The following is a 17,743-nucleotide window of genomic DNA, read 5'->3' as shown; positions in this document are numbered from 1 at the left end:
GCGGCCATATACACAGTGATTCCAAAATAACAACAAACCGAAAGAAAATAACAAAAACAAAAGAAAAATTGGCAGTTTGCCGAGATGTAACTTTTTTTTTTTTTCTGAAAGCCGTTCAACAAATTGCCAGAGTGGAGAGAGCGGAGAACAGAATGGGAAAGAAAGACGGCGGCCGGTCTGGAAGGCTGTGGTAACCACGCTCCGCGCGGTCGGCTTTACTGAGTCGAGTTCTCCGAGGAACTGACAGGTGACCGAGCCCGGTAAGGTAAGTGGCACCGAATCGCGATCGACGACTGTCTCGTTATTTATGTTCGCGACGGGCGCCCACGTGAAGCGAAACGGCTCGCTCGCGCTCCCATGGCATCTTCTTCCTGCATCCCCCCACCCCTACCCCGCCCCCCCACCCCTTTTCCCGTCATGGTGGTCGCCGTTGCTCTGTGTTGTTCTCACTCCAGCCCGCCCGCTCTTCCGACGCTCGGGCTCTGGGCCAGTGTCAAGCCTCTGCCACTTCCTTTTCTCTTGTTACCAAAAGGGGACCGGATGCCACGCGCAGCCACAGGTTGTGAGCACGTATACCGTGCGGTTTGGAATTTGGATGCATCTCGGTTTTTTTTTTTTTTTTTTTGGGATGAGCATAGCACAGGCCTTCCTCGTGGGTTAACGCATTTCGCGGCTAGATGGGGACAACAAATGCTCCACTGAAGTGCATTATATAACGTGGAATCTCATGAACACAACATAATGTAAATTCAGTTTTATTTACACCGAATCTCAGAGCTTCGCTGTTTTACCATCAACATTAATAGCTTTAAAAATAATAATCTCCCATTTGCCTGAATATTCTTAATTGCTTTCAGGAATTATGTTTTTTATTTTAATATAATGGCATGCTTATGGACCAAAATCCCAAAAAAATAAATTGCACAGCCTGAAGAAGTAACGCGGGCAGAGCAGAGTCGCTTATTGACCTTGGACCCATGGGGCAGACCATATTAGGCCTCTTGAGTCACTGTCAGCCGCTCTGTAGCGATGGCTCTGCAGTTTTAACATTGCCAGTAGTAAAACACAGCTAGGGCAGCGTTCCTCGGCGGTAACACAGAGTTGACTCAGGCACTGCCAAGGTCAATTTATGGACATGGTCTCGGCTGAACTCACATTTTCTCTGCACAGGAATCAGTTGAGCGCGGCTCTGCGCGATGTCCCGGTTATCTGTTATTTATTGATTGTTGTTAATTCGGAGAATATGCAAACAGCAAGGCGCAGACTACTCTGTGAGCTTCTAAACAGGTCATTCAACTCCACTCCAGCACACTATGTATTATGCCCCCCAAAAACAGAAAACAGCCCCTCGTAACACCCTGATTAAGGCTAAAGTTTGGGTAATAAGGTGTAATATGTTTGAGAGGAAGTTGTGCAACTTGTTTAATTGTAATGAACTTATACATATATATATATATATATATATATATATATAAAATAAGAAACTTAGGTTCATCATTTTGTATATGGTGATTTTCATATCTGCATGAAGCCCATAATACAGTGCTTAGGGCCACACAAGATACTGTAAATCTCTTGGTTTCCAAAAAAAAAATTTCCAAAAGCCTTTTTCAATAACACTCATTTCCTTACAAGAGTGTCATGGATACTAGATATGGACCCTTTTCTGCTTCTTCTTCCTCCTGTCAGGAAAACTGGAACAGAGGGTCAGAGATAGGAGTCGTCATCTGGCAAATGCCAGAGGGAAGATGGGTCATAGGAATTGTAGGTCAGATAAGGAAGCGTTTCCAAGGAATGTGGTCAGATATTCACCACCGCCCCCCCGCTGTTGCCGTCTGATATGTGTGGGTCAGTGTTGATGTATGTTGGCCATGTGCTCCTACCCCAACGAGGAAAAACCAACCAGCCTCCCATTTCGCAGGAATCTTCCAAATCGATAAAGCGACGTTGACCTAGTTCGGGCGCGGCAAGGTATGTGCATGGCGAATAAAGGCACTGAACTGAGCGGTGGAAACGATTCCTGCTGGAGAACATGATGACCAATGTGCAGGCGAGGAGCAGACAGGGAGTTACTGGGCCAAGGCACTATAAAGGAGCGAGTGTGTCTCTGTCTAGACAATGAACTGCTTCAGTTAATATACAGTCTTGCTGGCGGGGTGGGCAGGGGGGTGTGGGGTGAGACTGTTGGCTCTGCTATTGGTCTCGGTGTCCCTATGCAATGAAAGGGCACCGCTTTCCTAGGCGGGGGATGATTCACACAGGTACTATGGCTGCTAGCCGATTAATGGCCCCCATCAGGAAATGCAAAACTGCACTGCCTTTGTATGCATTTGGTTATGTGTGGTTGTGCTACTGTTAGACCAGGTTTTGGATTTTCTATCAAAAGAGATTTATGGGAAACGCAAAGGACACACATTATCTCCTCTACTAGTGTTTGCAGTGTGAAAAAGGATTGAACCACAGCTACCACATGATGTAGTTTTTAAACGTCATGATAAAGAGAATCTAAATTTGCAGAAAACAGCATTATTAAACCTTTCCTGTGCAGGTTCTAGACTGAAGTAGAGGATATTTGAGGAAATATTTATTGCACCCATCCTCTAGAGGTCACATTCACCTGACGTGTCCTGAATGACCATCGTTATTCAGGTGCATTACTCCGCTGATTGGATTTATGCTTGAACTTGCTCTACTTGATTAAAACTTGTCAGATTGATTAATTTACATTTCAGACGTTCTACTGTATGTGATACGCATCCAGAGAAAATGGGAGTGGATCACGTCAGGGGAGAGGGGCAAAGTCACAGTGTTCACAGGAAATAGATAGTGTACTCGGAAGCTTTGCACGCGCACCAAGGGTGCATCTAAAGCAGCCGCTGCCTTCTGTCACATGTGCAAATGAATGCTAAGATTTGCTGAACGTGACGAGAAAACAGTCTGCTTTGGGTTATTAAATTGCACGCCATTAAGCACCGGGTGATTTAAATTCATTGGCTCCATCTCTGTATTTAAACGGTTTATTTTCTCCTCCACAGGCTCAACGCACACCAGAATGGGCGTTAAGAGGCTCGTCATCTTTCTCCTGGTACTCTCTCTTTGTCTAGAGGGAGGGTCGGCCAAAGAAAAAGGAACGAAAAAGGGAAAAAAGAAAGGGAAGCAGGTCTACTGTCCATCGTAAGCATGGAATAAACAACACCTTGCGCTGTCAAACAGTGCAAAAGACAACATATGTGCTTAGTGAAGCATTTATTGCAAGTACTAAGTGCGGTGATGACAGCATGATGGTGTTATGGGTTCATGTAACTCTACAGCTTCAGAGTGGCTCTCCGCTCAAAAGAATTTGAAAGTATTTATGTTTGTATGGTTATTATTAATTATAAATGATATTAATTACAACTGATTTTCCGACCCTGAATGATATCACCAGGGTTGAGGTCCCCCAGAGTCACGGAAGACATTATACAACTGTTCTCACCGGCTGAGTGCCAATCCCCATGACTAGTACGCTGGCCTTTGGGTGTAAATTTGGCGAAGTTCCCCCTTATTTCCTTTTGGGGTGCCCCAATATTAGCAGATAAGCCCTCAGTTAAAGCATAACTTAGTCTGTTTTTACACCTGATGGATCTTTCCAGTCTCTATCTACCTGTCACGTTTGAGCAGATCTCGTCAAGATGCTTTACTGCAGAGCCACTCGTGTAAATATGGAGTTGACAGGTCATGAATTAACTTAAGAAGTAAACACCATACATGTCTTATGTTCATGTCAACAGAATGAACATAAGTATGTCCTGACATGCCTTTGGACTCTCAATTGTTTGTATGTATTTGGAAGCTGCACCCCTCCTTAAATTGTAACAAATGGCTCGACAATGAAACTTCTTAAAATGAGGGAGAAACTGTTTGACGTAGCCCCGGTATTGGCAAGTGTAAGCTGTGTGACATATTTTGTGTTTATTACTGTGGATGCCTCTGTGGATCAAGGAACCACTTGGTTCCAGTTTAGCTGTTGTGCTTGAGGTTGTCAGAAAGGTCTGTTAAAAGAGAGAGGAAAAAAAAGGGGTTTAGTGGATGGGAATTATGTTTTTCACTTTGATCAGGGGAACCGCAGAACATACGCACACTGTGCAACATTCCTGTGGAGCACTTTAGCTCATCCCCAGTGCTTGATAAGGTTTACATAATGATATGTAAAGTGCTTTGTGAAGGGTAAATTCTTTGGCAGGAGAATTCATTGCCACCCACAAGGAGGCTTTCTGTTTCTCCTTTCTCTCCTGCCAGATCCTGTTCTCCCCTTTCCCTCTCTCTGTCCCATTGTTTTTTCATCAGTCAACCTCAGAAAACAAAAAATGTTTGGCCGAACGTCTTTGAAAATCACCACTTTATGTTATGGTGGTAATTTTTGGTAGACAGCTGTATTTTTTTTTTTTTTTTTTTTAGCTCTTTTGCAGGATGGTTCAAAGGGAAAATTTCACTTTGGTCTCAATAAAAAGTGGAAATGCACTCACAAATATATACTGTTTATCGTGACTAGCCATTGAAATGCTTTGCCACCCACATGGCAGATAAATTGACTTAATTCTTTAAAAGATTTTTCTTAAGGCAACTAGAAATAAATGCAGAAAAATGTCAAAACCAAAAATAAAGTACAATTTTCTTGATAATAGTAGAGAAATTTAAGGCATTGCATCGTGCATATGACCCCTAGAGTGAAACAAACATTTTTAGCCACATTGTAAGTTTTAACTTGGCCAGTACTTTGGTTCGTGACCAGATATCACCAAATGTAATGTCATTTCCATCAGCCTCAGCTCTACTTTGGGTTTTTTCCGCCAATTGATGATTTTTAGCATCGTAACAGGCTAAACTGGTGAACATGGCGAACCCCACCTTCTCCACATCAGCTTTTCGGCACTGATACTGTGAGCATGTTAGCATGCTGACATTAACGTTTAGCTCAAAGAACCCTGCGCCTATAGCCTTGCAGAGATGCTAGCATGGCCGTAGACTCCCAGGTTTGTTAGAAATACGAGGCACAGTGACTTTCAACTTTCGTACGTTCTGTTTTGTACATATCTAGAGTATTTCCTTCAAAATATTTTTACGTAATTGTCCTTTAAGGTTAAAAAATAGTTGTCTGTCAACCTGTGGGAACATGCCAACTGCCCCAGTCATGATCTGGAAACATCTCTGAATAGCATCACATTTCTAAACATTCGTTCACTCTAACATTGCATGGGTGGTCCAAATCTTAAAAGCTAATTTAATCCCTAACTGGTAGCTCTCTCAGGCTATAGTTTAATCAAAGCGTATACAGAGTAGAAGTTGGTGTATTTTGCATCTGTACTGTTCATCTGCCAGGAATTTGACCTGCTAATGTAATCGTGCCTATAGTTGCCTCTCTATCTTTTTTGTTTGCAGACAGCTGTCATCTGAGGATCTGGCCCGAGTGCCTGCGAATTCAACCAGTAACATCTTGAACAGGTTACTGATCAGCTATGATCCCAGAATAAGGCCCAACTTCAAAGGCAAGTCTCTTTCCCTCTTCATCTGTCTCTGTCTACTTTCAATTTACTTTTTCGCTGCAGTGCTGTTGTGATGATTACAAAAACAAGTATATTATAAATTTGTATCACCACATTTCTCCCCTCAGAATTTGGTGCTAGAACAAGTATCTGCACACTATAAATGGTGCTTGAGACATTAATGAAAATGAATTTCCTTTTTAGGCATAAACTTGCATTTCTAAAATGTACCACAGCACTGTTGCAGTAGGCTGTTGTTCTCAGTTTGTCTTTCCTCAAAGACAGTTTGATAAGGTGTTGACTGACACACACAGGCTGTTATGGCAATAAAATCTGTAAGTTTAGACAGTCTCAAAACTTAAGAAACAGCAAACTGTGTGCATTTTCTTATGTTTTACTTTTCAGTGCATGCAATGACCGTAGTTTCATATTTCATTAACCACTCGAGATTCATTATAAACACTGAAATTCTACAGTACATTGTTTTGTTTTTTTTTGTTGTTCTTTTTTACAATCCTTACTGCCGGCCAAGTATCCATCTTTACAGTTTTTTGCAGTGTGTCACACTGCTGGGAGTACCAGGCTTCGGTCTCACAGAAACAGCCATAAAAATAACAAAGAGGTGACTGGCGGCCTCTCCGTCTCACTGATGGGTCAGTCTTCAGGTGGATTCCCAGATAGTTTTCCGTCCTCACTGGCACTTGGCAGCAGGAGCTGTATCTGGGACTCGGTGTTTGATGTGTTGTGAGCAGAATCAGCTCCCTCCCTGACTGCCTGAGACTGGTCCAGCAGCCAAACATCTGCTCTTGATTTCAGGGCGGGCTGAAAGCTCCCCGTGCATTAACATCCACGTCATAATCTCCCAAATTACATCCTAAACTGTGCCTTGTGCATTACTTTTCCCAGGCCTATAAAATAGTGACCTCCTTTTATAGAGCATATAGAAATTTTAAAGCAAACACCACATGGGTTTCTTGAATATTAATCAGCTTGCTTGGCTGCAGTAAAGCCTGGGAGGTGTGAGCTATATGGCATCTCCATATTATGTGCATTTATTTTGTGAATTGCTTGATAGAATTTATCCCGTGAGACTCCTGAGCCTCCGGTAAATACCTCAAAAGGAAATAATTTATTCAGAGCAGTGCGAGCAGTTTGCATTCGTCAAGGATTTTATTAGTTTATGCAAAAGGCTGAGTGGAGAGAGATGCCAGTATAAATGTTTACAGCGCAAGCTTAGCAGAGGAAGGTGATGCTCTTGAGAAGGCATTCTTATTACTAGGCAATGTTGATAAAGTCTCTCATAAATCCCGATCAATAACAGAATCAATTCAATCACCTGGAACAATTTGTATTGGTGTAGAAATAAGGAAGTACACGCTTTCGTGAGACATGCTGACACTTCCTGTAAGCTACAACCACACTGGTGCCTCCCTTCCATTGCAAATCAGCTGTACAACACAGTGGACTCAACACCACAACCACCTCTCCCCTCTTCTCAAATCCAGGAATTCCAGTCGAAGACAGAGTCAACATTTTCATCAACAGCTTTGGCTCGATCCAAGAAACGACCATGGTAAGAATTCGCTTCAATTGCACTTTTCCCTGACGATATTGATAATCAATCCATATGCCAATCAGAAGCGGCGGTTCAGAGCTGAAAACTGCTTTAGCGTTCAAGTTTTAGGAAGCATGCGTGAGCATGTTTTCTAGACAGTAACAGACCATTAAGCAGTGAATCATTATGAAGACTGGGGTTTTCATGCCTCATTTATCTGATGGCTTAATTGCTAAAGGAGTGCAATTTTAATACTAATGAACAGATTAAACTCAAGGACGGCTCTGGGTTGACTCTTGATCACTTAGGAAACAATGAAAGGGAACATTCCTGAAGGTTTCTAATAGGCCGGGTTTACTAGTGTGTTTTAATTTAAAGCTGCTGGGAGGGGCCAATAAACTTTAACAATCTCTCTCGGTAAATATATTCAATCCTATGACAAGGTGATCTTGATTAATGCAGTGTAGACTGACAGAATCCACGGTTCGACTTGATTCTGTCTCTTGAACTCCTCTATCACAGTTTTACAGTTTGCAATCTGGAGAGCTTTATTCCAAGAGATTATTGTAATAGAATAATTGAAAACAAGACTTTCAACATGTCATCTCCCACAAACCACACAGGCACTTCTTGTGCCAATAAATAACAAGATGTTTCATCACCCTGATGTTCAAGTCTTAATCTTAGGTCTTCAGTTACAGTGTAATGGTTTTTTTTTTTAAATATTGTAATTTTAACATCAGAAATCTACCAAAGTACATAAGCCGTCCAGATTCTGTTAAAAATTCAAAAAGCAATTAAATATGCCAATGAATGAACTTGGAGTAATGATTTATTTACAAACGTTTTAAAACTCTGGCATGTTGAAAACTACGGCCAAAGCAGTGATCCGTGTCTTCCAGTTTCATTTCATGCAGAGGGACACTTTGAGCAAAGCCCTAGATGCTATACCCTGGAATTGGAATGGCATGAAAATCTACACTGGAAATATTTCTTTTGGCCACAGAGCAGTAAAGTGTGTGCACTTGTAAAATCTTCCAGTGGAGAGTTTCACATCAGGACCAGTTAGAGACCATTTAAGATGATACATCCTGAAAGTAGAACATCTTTAAAATGCAAAGTATAGAAGTATAAAGTATCTATCTAATAGCAAGTGTGGTGGGTGGATGGTGGGAGGAAAAGAGAAAGAAAAAGGACAAACGAAAAAGAGGTCAAGAGAAAACAGGAAATAAATCAAGGAGAATGAAGAAGAAAAGAAAGTGCATGAAAAAGGGGAGGTGAAAAAGGAATGAGGAAGAAAAAGAAGAAGGAAAGTAAGAAGGAAGTGAGAGACAGTGAGCAGCAAGAGGGGTGAAAAAATGACAAAGAGGGAAGCAGGAAGAAAAAGGGGGGAAGACAAAGGTGAAAGTAATGAGGAGGAACAGAGAAGGAGGACAAAACCAGACAGTAGGAGACCAAAGATGAGGAAGAAGGAAAATAAGAGACAGGAATGAGGAAATTGAGCAGAGGAAAGTTGGAGGAAGAATGATCAGACAGAGAAGGGAGATGAAATTACATGGAGTGGAAGGCATCAAGTAAGAGGAAAGTAGAGAAAAGAGTGAACAGAGCAGGGGAGGGAAGAATCTAAAGAAAAACAAGCCAGGAGAAGGAAGGAGATAGGATTGAGAAAGAACAAGTAAGAGCCAAGACTGAGATAGAGACAGAGAGATGAGGGAATCCCAGAAGGCAACTTCTGTCTTCCCTCTTCCCCCTGGACGCCCAACAAAGATAGATGGAGAATGAGGGTGAGGAAGGTTCAAAACTAACTCATGAAGAGAAAGAAGAGACAGCTGGTCGCTTCTCCCCTTCAATTTATCACTCTGTGGGGTACCAGCTCCAAGGAAACCCTCTCTCATCATTTACACCTCCCTCGGCCAAACAATGCCACGCGTCCACTATAGTTAACACATCTGTTTTCACTTTATGATTGTATTTGCCAGGAGAGGATGACTAATTTGATGTTGTAAGATGAAATAAATCGTGTGTGTGTGTGTGTGTGTGTGTGCGTGCGCGTGTGTCTGTGTGTGTGTGTGTTTTTTTTGGTTTTTTTTTCACTGTTTCTCATTTGGAGTTTTTGTCATTGATTACTGCGAGCATTGTGCTAAATCCCTCCGGAATCGTATGCAGTACTGGCAACTTGATGGCGAGCCAGAGGGAGGATATATTTCCTTGTCTGGTTCTCCGAAAGGCGAAGGTGTTGGAATTGGCCTGTGTCTATGACAGACAGACAAGAGCCAGCATGCGCTGTTTGTCCTATCGCTTGCTGGATGAAACAGCTGGACGTTGGAGTCTGAAATTAGGTTGTGTAAAAATGACGGCTTGCCTCCCAAAGTGAGACGTCAACAGTTGGAAGGTTTACAGACAGTGGGATAAAGCACATTCTGGGTTACTGCTGAACTTATAGACCATCCTGAGCCCTCTGTGTATAAAATTGATTTTTGATATATTTCCTTCCGATTCATAATGCACATACAACAGCGAGACAGTAACACCTTTCATGCGGCTTCTTGTCTCGTTGTAGACGTTCTTCATCAACATGTGCCGTATCGTATTGAATTGATCGGTCATACATCATACCTTTTCTGCATTTTTGCTAGGAAAGTGACATGTGTGTGTCCTGGATGTGTACAGTTTGATGTTTAGGTTTGTATGATAATTACATACTCAACATTTGCATAATGTTGGGTCTAACTTTTTGGAGATTATATTAGGGTGAGACTTAAACCAAAATGAAAGGTGAAAATGCCCCTGAGAGTTAAAAGAATGCCCCCCTTTTAATTTCTATATATAAATGGCACAAATATCTGTATAAAAATAGGTTAGTGTATGTGCCAATTAAATGTATATTTTGTTTTGGTCCCGAGGAAGGGTTTTAGTGTGAAAAGTGTCCTTCTGGTTTTGAGAATCCAAGTGCAGAACACACAGTTAGAGCAAGGAATAATTTATTAACAAAATGGTTTTGCTTGTAGGGAGTGGCAGCAGAGTGTGGACAGGGGGAAGCAAAGGCTGGGTGTGGAGTAACCAGGGGGAAGGTTGAGGCTGGCGGCCAAGGTCTGAGGCTGAGACGGGAACAGGGGAGCTGAGCAAGGAAAGGCAGGAGAATTGGCAGAGTGAGTCCACGGAGCTTGGGAGAATGGAGGTGATCCAGAGGGGGTTCCAGGCAGAACAGGAGAGGGACGGCGGCAGGAGTCGGGCCGGGGAATGCCGCAAGGCAGAGGGAAATAAGAATTAGCAAAAAGCTTCCTTAAGTTACAGGATTCAAAAAGCTTGGAACACGACTAACTGTGTAGCTCAGTCTACGATCCGGCGGCGTGGTGGAGCTGGAGTCCGGTACTTAAAGCGGAGTAGACTGGACAGAACAGAGACAAACCAGACCGTGAGAGGGAGAGAGAGAAGCTCCTGGCAAGGAGCGAGAAGGGGCAGAAGCAAAGGGCATAAAGCAGCCCGGTGTGCACGAGGCTACTTTACAGTGGATAAAAGTATCATAGTGCAGAAAAAAAATCACACAACCAATGTACTATATAACCACATTCAGGTCAGGTGGCTGTCTCTGTCCGTCAAGCCTGGCTGCCATTGAGATAGCGTCCAACCAGAGTGTCCTTTTCCAGGAAACCAGTTAACATACAGTATATTTATCGTACAGACAGTAGGAATGAGAGAAAATGAATGAAGTGCCAAAATCTGCCCTGCTCACTCAGTCTAGTTCTAACTAAGATATGTGGTTTAATACTGTTTGGCAAAAACATTCATTTTGATGGATGGATTAGCCTGTGCATTAATAAATAATATAGATCACTGAGGGTTTTTGCTTTTCTTTATTATATGCTTTACAGCAGAGATGCTGACAGAAAAAAAAGAGGAAGAGAGACATGCATCAAACATGTCTGTGACGGAAGAAACAGCTGTAATATTATGAAGAAAATTGCATGTGTATCACCATTTCAAAGACTACTGACAAACGAATAACTGTATGAATCATTAGGTCCATCAAGGCCCCAAATTTCCATAACAAGATATTATTTTCGTGCCGTTCATGTGAGTCAGCAGTTAACCAGACTCATACGGAGCCAATGACACACATAATGGGCATGGAAGCAATGACCTGGGTGAATGCGATGAATGCATCATCATCGTTTTTTTACGCCTACCCGGCATTTAATACAACTGTGATTTGATGGGAGGATTTTTGTTGTGCTGTTTGACTGAAAGACTGATTGACCGGAATTTGACTCAAGCACTTTTTTTTTTTTTTTTTTTTGCCAAAAGAAATAATAATGGTCTTACATGTGTTTATCCCAGTTATTCCATTATTTCCATTGTGGTAGTTTAACATGACATCCTCTCTGACAACTGTGGTAATGGTTGGTGAGGAGGATGGGTGGGCTACTTGCCACAGCTGTTGAAGCAAAATAAGGCACCAACAATGGAGCCTCTTCTTTCTCATTTAACACTGGTAGAATTATTTTGAATTTACGAATATTTACATTCTACTGTTCAACAATAGTTGAGAAAAATTCCAGAGTCCAAAAGATGGAGCAGTGACAAATGTTGGCATTTAGCAGATTCAGCAGTGGACACACATACACACACACATGCAGCTGGTATTTTGGTGAATTTATTTGACATTACATCCATCTTCACACTCAGCATTAATAGTCCATCCTAGCACCTGGTCCCGGAACAGCTTGAGGCACGCTATCACAGCAGAAAAAAAACAAAAATGTCCCAAAGCCTCACTGAGTGATACTTTGCTACCAGCAAGAAAGTATAAATTTCACTAATTAGCTCACTAATGAGGTATTTGCTATATCATATGTTGCTGTATTGATAACATTTGACCCTTGGACTATGCAGTTTCCTGTATGCTGACTGCTTTAAAGTAGACGTCCTGAGTGTTTCCGCTGCAGCTGTGGAATTTCACTCAGCATTTTAGAAATGGTCTGTTGAAGTTGTTGCTGAAGTGTTGTTTTCTTCAAGAAAATTTTTTTGCTTGTTACTGAGGTAAAAAGTCTTAGAAGAAATACAACATGTTAACCTATCAATTGTGTAGAACCGCTGCATCCTGGAAAAAGTGACGGCTTCAACCAGGAAATAAAAACATGCAGCAGTGTAGGAAAAGTGCTAGCTAGTAGGAAAACAAACTTTCACCTTTTTTTCTCTTAACATCAAAGCATTAATATCACAGAAGTATCTTCAATGTGTTATCAGCGTTAAACATTTTCTATTTCTCTTTCAAGACATCTTTTGCAATGTCACAGATGTGGATCTTAACCAGAGCACAAAGGCCATGAAAATAAAAAGTTGTCTACTAGAAAACAAACATGTATTTAATTTTATTCCATTCAGAGATTTCCTCCTTTGGTTACTTTGAAAGCACCCAGCTTGGGTCCAATAGTATTAGCATGAAACAGATATAAACCCTGTTTGTGCATGTCTGGTCTTGGACCTAACAGGATTACAGAGTCAACATCTTCCTGCGACAGCGCTGGAACGACCCCAGGCTGAAGCTTCCACAGGACTTCAAGTCCGATTCTCTCACTGTTGATCCCAAGATGTTCAAGTGTCTCTGGAAACCCGACCTTTTCTTCGCTAACGAAAAGAGCGCCAACTTTCACGATGTTACCCAGGAGAACATTCTCCTCTTCATCTTTCGTAATGGAGATGTCCTCATCAGTATGAGGTGATGAATTTTGACTTTATTTTTTAACATTGTCTTCTCTCTTAAAATGTGACTGGCAAATTTCAGGCAATATTTAGCTCACATACAATCCAAAGATAACACTGATACTTTTCCCAGCTCTTATGGAACGTCTGGAATGTTTAAGTGTCACACAGTCAATTAAAAGCCTAATCAGATATGCTCCAATTGTTTTTGAAGCCGTTATGTAATTTTTTCAGGTGTGACACCTTGAGAGTGTCTGGCATCATTTAAAAATCCTCCACACAATACCTTTATGTAGCCTTTCTAGTGACAAGACTAGGCCAAAACCTAGCATATTGCAAGACTGCCTATGGTCAATGTGTGAAATTGAGGATGTAGTTGAAAACGGTTGTGGAACCACTGTAAACAACTACTTTTCATGGAAAGCGGCTAAAGTCTGCTCGAAAAGTCGCTAAATGTCGCCTTTAAAGACAATGGCTGTGGTTCGACTATATTTACTTGTGAAATGATCGCTCAGAGAGAAAGTTAGAGGCTCATTCGTGCCTGTGTCAGCTGCCGTGCGGTCAGTTGAACAAGACGGATAGAAAGGTGTGTCTTTGGAGGGAAGCCCCCCCCCCCAGATGATTTAGTAAAAACCGTTCACACCGATTCATTTTGAAAGAGCGGTGGCCAATGGAGAAACTAACACTCGGCTGGCTTACCAGTGGTGTAACTTCATCACTCAGTCAGTCAGTCAGTCAGTCAATGACCGACGTTGGTGTTGATAGGGCTGCTGCTGCATTCCAGCCAAAAAGAAAGTTGACTATACACTTAAAAAGTTATCTCCTAGAAATTTTTCAAAATAAGTTTTGTTTATGAATCTCACATTGAACCTTTACTCAGTTAATGTATCTTGGGCACAAAGATATCTCCACCTACAGGAAGTGATGGCTGCTGTATAAACGTTCATCCCCACCATCTCTAAACAAAATATTGGCTAACATGAACACAATGTTAGGCTTAATGAATGGATTGCCATTGGAACAAAATGCCTAATGTAGCTTTAAATACGTATGTAAACAAGACTAAACAGGAAAATCATATCATTTAAGGGCTAGTTGCATAGGACAACTACCTGGGGACACTTAAGTGATAATAATTGTTCGTTTGTGTTTTTAATACCCTACAAATCTGCAATGATAATTATAGTCCTATGTGCTTTGTTTCAGCCAGTCAGGGTAAGTTTTTTTTTTGTTTTTTTTTCATGTTTTCACGGATTCCTTGGTTTTTCTTATTTGTTTTGTTTCTGGGTAAATCAAGATTGTGGCTGTAGGCTGCAAGAGTGAAATCTCTAAAGATAGTGAGACTTGACAAGCATAGCACTTGGTGAAAAATATTTCATCTTCCAAGGGGCTCAATGTAAACTAGCTGGGCCTACAGCTACATTCTGTTATTTTAGGTTTCAGTCGTCTCTAGAGATAATAATTGCAATTTGTCTGTAATGTTGAGCGCAACATATTCTGTTTAACCCGTGCAAATGCACTACTCAAAAGAAAGAAGTGATTATATCTCGACATAATACTGCTGTCATGCAAACAAGGGTTTTGTGTGAGTTTAAGTGGATATAAGAGGAGAACAACAATAAAGCAGAGTATAAATTAAAAACTTAAAATGTTTTTTTTCATCCTCCTTCAGGTTGTCCATCACCCTATCTTGTCCACTCGACCTGACATTGTTCCCTATGGACACACAGAGGTGTAAAATGCAACTTGAAAGCTGTGAGTTTTCCAAAAATAATATCACCTTAATCTGCTAATTGGTATTTGGGGGATAAAGTATTTATGAGTTGGGAATATATATGTTGTTTTTATAAAATAGTTGTTTTGGGGTAAATGAGAGCTTTTTGCTTGTGTTTAGAAGCCAATTTCAATGATGAGTATTTAGAGAAGTGGAATAAATCATCATATTTTTAGGTTGTTGTGAAAGTCTCACAGCTAATTGAGCTTGACTGTGGTTATTGCATCTTGTTTACAAAACAGTTTAGACTTAAATAAGCAAAACAGCTTTAAGACATTTTGCTCCTATGCCAAACCCAACTGCTGAGACTTATTGCATTCTACGTCTGTGTGCATACACACTATACAGTATTTTATACTGTGATTGTAAGTTTCTGTAAGTGTGCTTAACATGCAAACATAGATTTTGTGCATATACTGTGTATATATGTATTTTTGTATGCACTAATTTGGTTTCAGCAAAGTATAGGTGTATTTATTTCTATGTATTTTGACTTTTCGTGTGCCTTTGTACCTCCTTTGTCAAGTTGGCTACACTACGGACGACCTGCAGTTCATGTGGCAGACAGGAGACCCAGTGCAAATGGATGCCATTGCTCTGCCACAGTTTGATATCAGACAAGAAGATATCGATTATGGGAACTGCACCAAATACTATGCCGGAACAGGTACTGTCCTTGTCATAAATCCTGTTTTTCTTACATACTTTTAAAAAGCAAGTTACAAAAATGGAAGTAGCGTTGGTATCATCAAAATGTTCTTTGTAGCCTGTACCAGCCAGGTTTCCCATTTTAATTTGGTGTTCCTCACTCAATAGAAAGTAAAAATTTACAGCAGAGTGAAATATCATGAGCCTGTAAATGTACTTTTCCCATCATTTCCATTAATCACAATATCTTAAAGCCAAATAACATTTTGACTTCAGTGTTCTTTGGGCTTTTCTTTCATCCATTCATTAATTATTCTCTCTGAATTGAAAATAGCTTGTTCTGGCTAGGCTCAAAGCTATAGTGTCCTTTTTATACTTCAGCCCCAAAAGTATATTCATGTGCCTGTCACGTCCCATGATTATTATTAAATTTATATTTCTACTCCTGTAAGTTTATTTTGTTTGTCATGACAGCTCAAGGATTGCCCCACAGATAGTGTTTGGGTGCTGTAACAACCAATTATTCCATTGTTATCTTGGTCTGGAATTAACTGTACATTAGTTGCCAGTTGGACATTCTCTTTGAGTTGTCTAGTGGTGGGGTTGTTTTCCTCCTTGCTGCAGTCATCGCGTAAGTGGTGTAATAGGTTCCCAGTCAAAGAAATCAGGAGAGGATGATGGGTCTTTTTGTTAAGGTAAGATTGGTTGGTCGTCGCTGAGTGAAAGATGACATTTGTGCAGATCAGATCTTTGTCAGCAGCTGGCAGACTTCAAATGCATGTTGTTACCTAAAAAAAGCTGCGCTATCTGACTCTTTTCCCACCTTACAGTATTGTGAATTTTTTTTTAATCACAGAGAGCAGATATGTAAATGTGCTGTTGTGCGATCATTCAGACAACTAAAACACAGTGACTTTAGACAAGTCCAGAGACATTGAAACTTTCCACAGTCATGCCTGCAGCACATGATAATGGTCTAAAAGTATAGACCTTTATTGTGGTAGACATCCTGACTTGTCATAGCAGGAAAAGCACAGGTGTGACTGATTTCATTAATTATGTATCCCTTCCATTCAAGTTTGCCAGTGAGCCAGCATACACAACCAGAACCCTGGCTGTAGTACAACTAAAAGGAAAGAAGTAACTGATAATATCACTAGTTCAGCCTGTGCTCGACAAGATGTTTGCTGTGAGAAAGCTCTATATTTAATTTGTGTCAAGTTAGGTTTTGAGTTATGAGTAGGGTTACGTTTAGGCAAACAAACCTTGGTGGGATTTTGCTCATGGTTAATTAAAAACATAAAAACAAGAAGCAACACATGAAATAAAAACTTTGCTCTTTGAATATTTTTTTTGTTCATTTTTTCACAAGTTGAGAAATGAAAGGTTTCCTGTGGAACTGTGTTGTAAACAATTTGTGTTACTCACCAAAATGTGTTGCGTGTATCCTGGAGGTTTGAAAAAAAATGTGTTTAGTGCCTTTCCTTTTTCATAAAACATAGTTTTAAGCCATGAATTTCTTACATTCACGTTTACTTGCTAGCAGTCTTCTTCTTTCCTTATCCATTAGCACATATTAAGTGTTACTGCCAACATCTGCCAATTAGTGGAATAGCCTGAAACCAACAGCAGAATGTGGCTCCATCCACACATGTGCTCTCATGCGCGTGTTCTTCTGCATGTTCATGATACAAACAACAGGGACCTTCGGTGAAAGACGTTGTTCCAAAGGTCAAAGCCTCTACAGCGTACCTTTAAGTCTGACCATTCAAGCTGAAGTCAAATGTACGCACCTCACCATCCCTGCCTTTTAGTTACTTCTCTAGCGTGTCTTGCTCTTTGACTGTCAGGACCGATATATCAGTTTTTGCATGGAAAATCTAATATCCTTTGTAGAATTTTACAGATTTTTGTGTGGCAGGTGGAGGTAGCAGAGGATAGATTGTAGCGTACAAAGACTAATGAAGGCCATCTCTTTACGGGGATGCTGACACAGTTAAAAATGCTGAATATTCCTCTAATAGAAGAAAAATGACTAAAAAAGGTCCTAGTACTGTGCCATACACACATTCAGGCCGTTGTGAGTTAAAAACGACATTTGCAATGAAACAGAAAATCTCTATCAGCCAACAGAGCTGGTATGACCTCAATGCTCTTGCACTTGGGAGGCACACGGCTGGCAATGAGTCAGCCTTTTAATGGGTTGCCATGACAACCTGGCCAGACACAAAGATCACCTCTGTGTCCGACTGGTGCGAGCCTGCTCTGCAACACAGGCAGCCCTTATATGCTGTATAAAGCTCACCTATAAATCTCTGGTCTAGTTAAATATTACTTTAGCCCATCCACTCTACCATCCCATTGGACCAGCCTCCAAAGAGCAAGAACACTGCGGTGCCATAGGAGGTCTGAAGTGTATGGATGATTATTCCATACTGGTTTAAGCCCAACTATGGGAAACCATACTTCTGCAGAACTGGATTGTTTAAAATTGATTATTTATGAGTACTGTTGAAAAAATAATCTTTCCTTTGTCTCTTT

At 40.9% G+C, this 17,743-nt stretch overlaps 1 protein-coding gene across 1 annotated transcript in view; it reads left to right on the top strand.

The window, feature by feature from the left end:
* Positions 1-178: 178 nt before the first annotated feature.
* glrbb (glycine receptor, beta b) overlaps positions 179-17,743 on the top strand; it is a 28,211-nt gene continuing 10,646 nt past the window's right edge. Inside the window, exons 1-7 of the mRNA XM_040119080.1 lie at positions 179-265; positions 3,036-3,174; positions 5,419-5,525; positions 7,028-7,095; positions 12,570-12,796; positions 14,453-14,535; positions 15,081-15,221. Coding sequence (XP_039975014.1) covers positions 3,053-3,174; positions 5,419-5,525; positions 7,028-7,095; positions 12,570-12,796; positions 14,453-14,535; positions 15,081-15,221 — 748 coding nt within the window. The 5' untranslated portion in view covers positions 179-265; positions 3,036-3,052. The remainder of the gene's footprint in view (positions 266-3,035; positions 3,175-5,418; positions 5,526-7,027; positions 7,096-12,569; positions 12,797-14,452; positions 14,536-15,080; positions 15,222-17,743) is intronic.

Source organism: Xiphias gladius, chromosome 23, assembly GCF_016859285.1.
Source record: "Xiphias gladius isolate SHS-SW01 ecotype Sanya breed wild chromosome 23, ASM1685928v1, whole genome shotgun sequence".
Classification (NCBI taxonomy): Eukaryota; Metazoa; Chordata; class Actinopteri; order Istiophoriformes; family Xiphiidae; genus Xiphias; species Xiphias gladius.
Note: the sequence above shows the minus strand (reverse complement) of the source record. Positions and strands in the feature narration are given on the sequence as shown.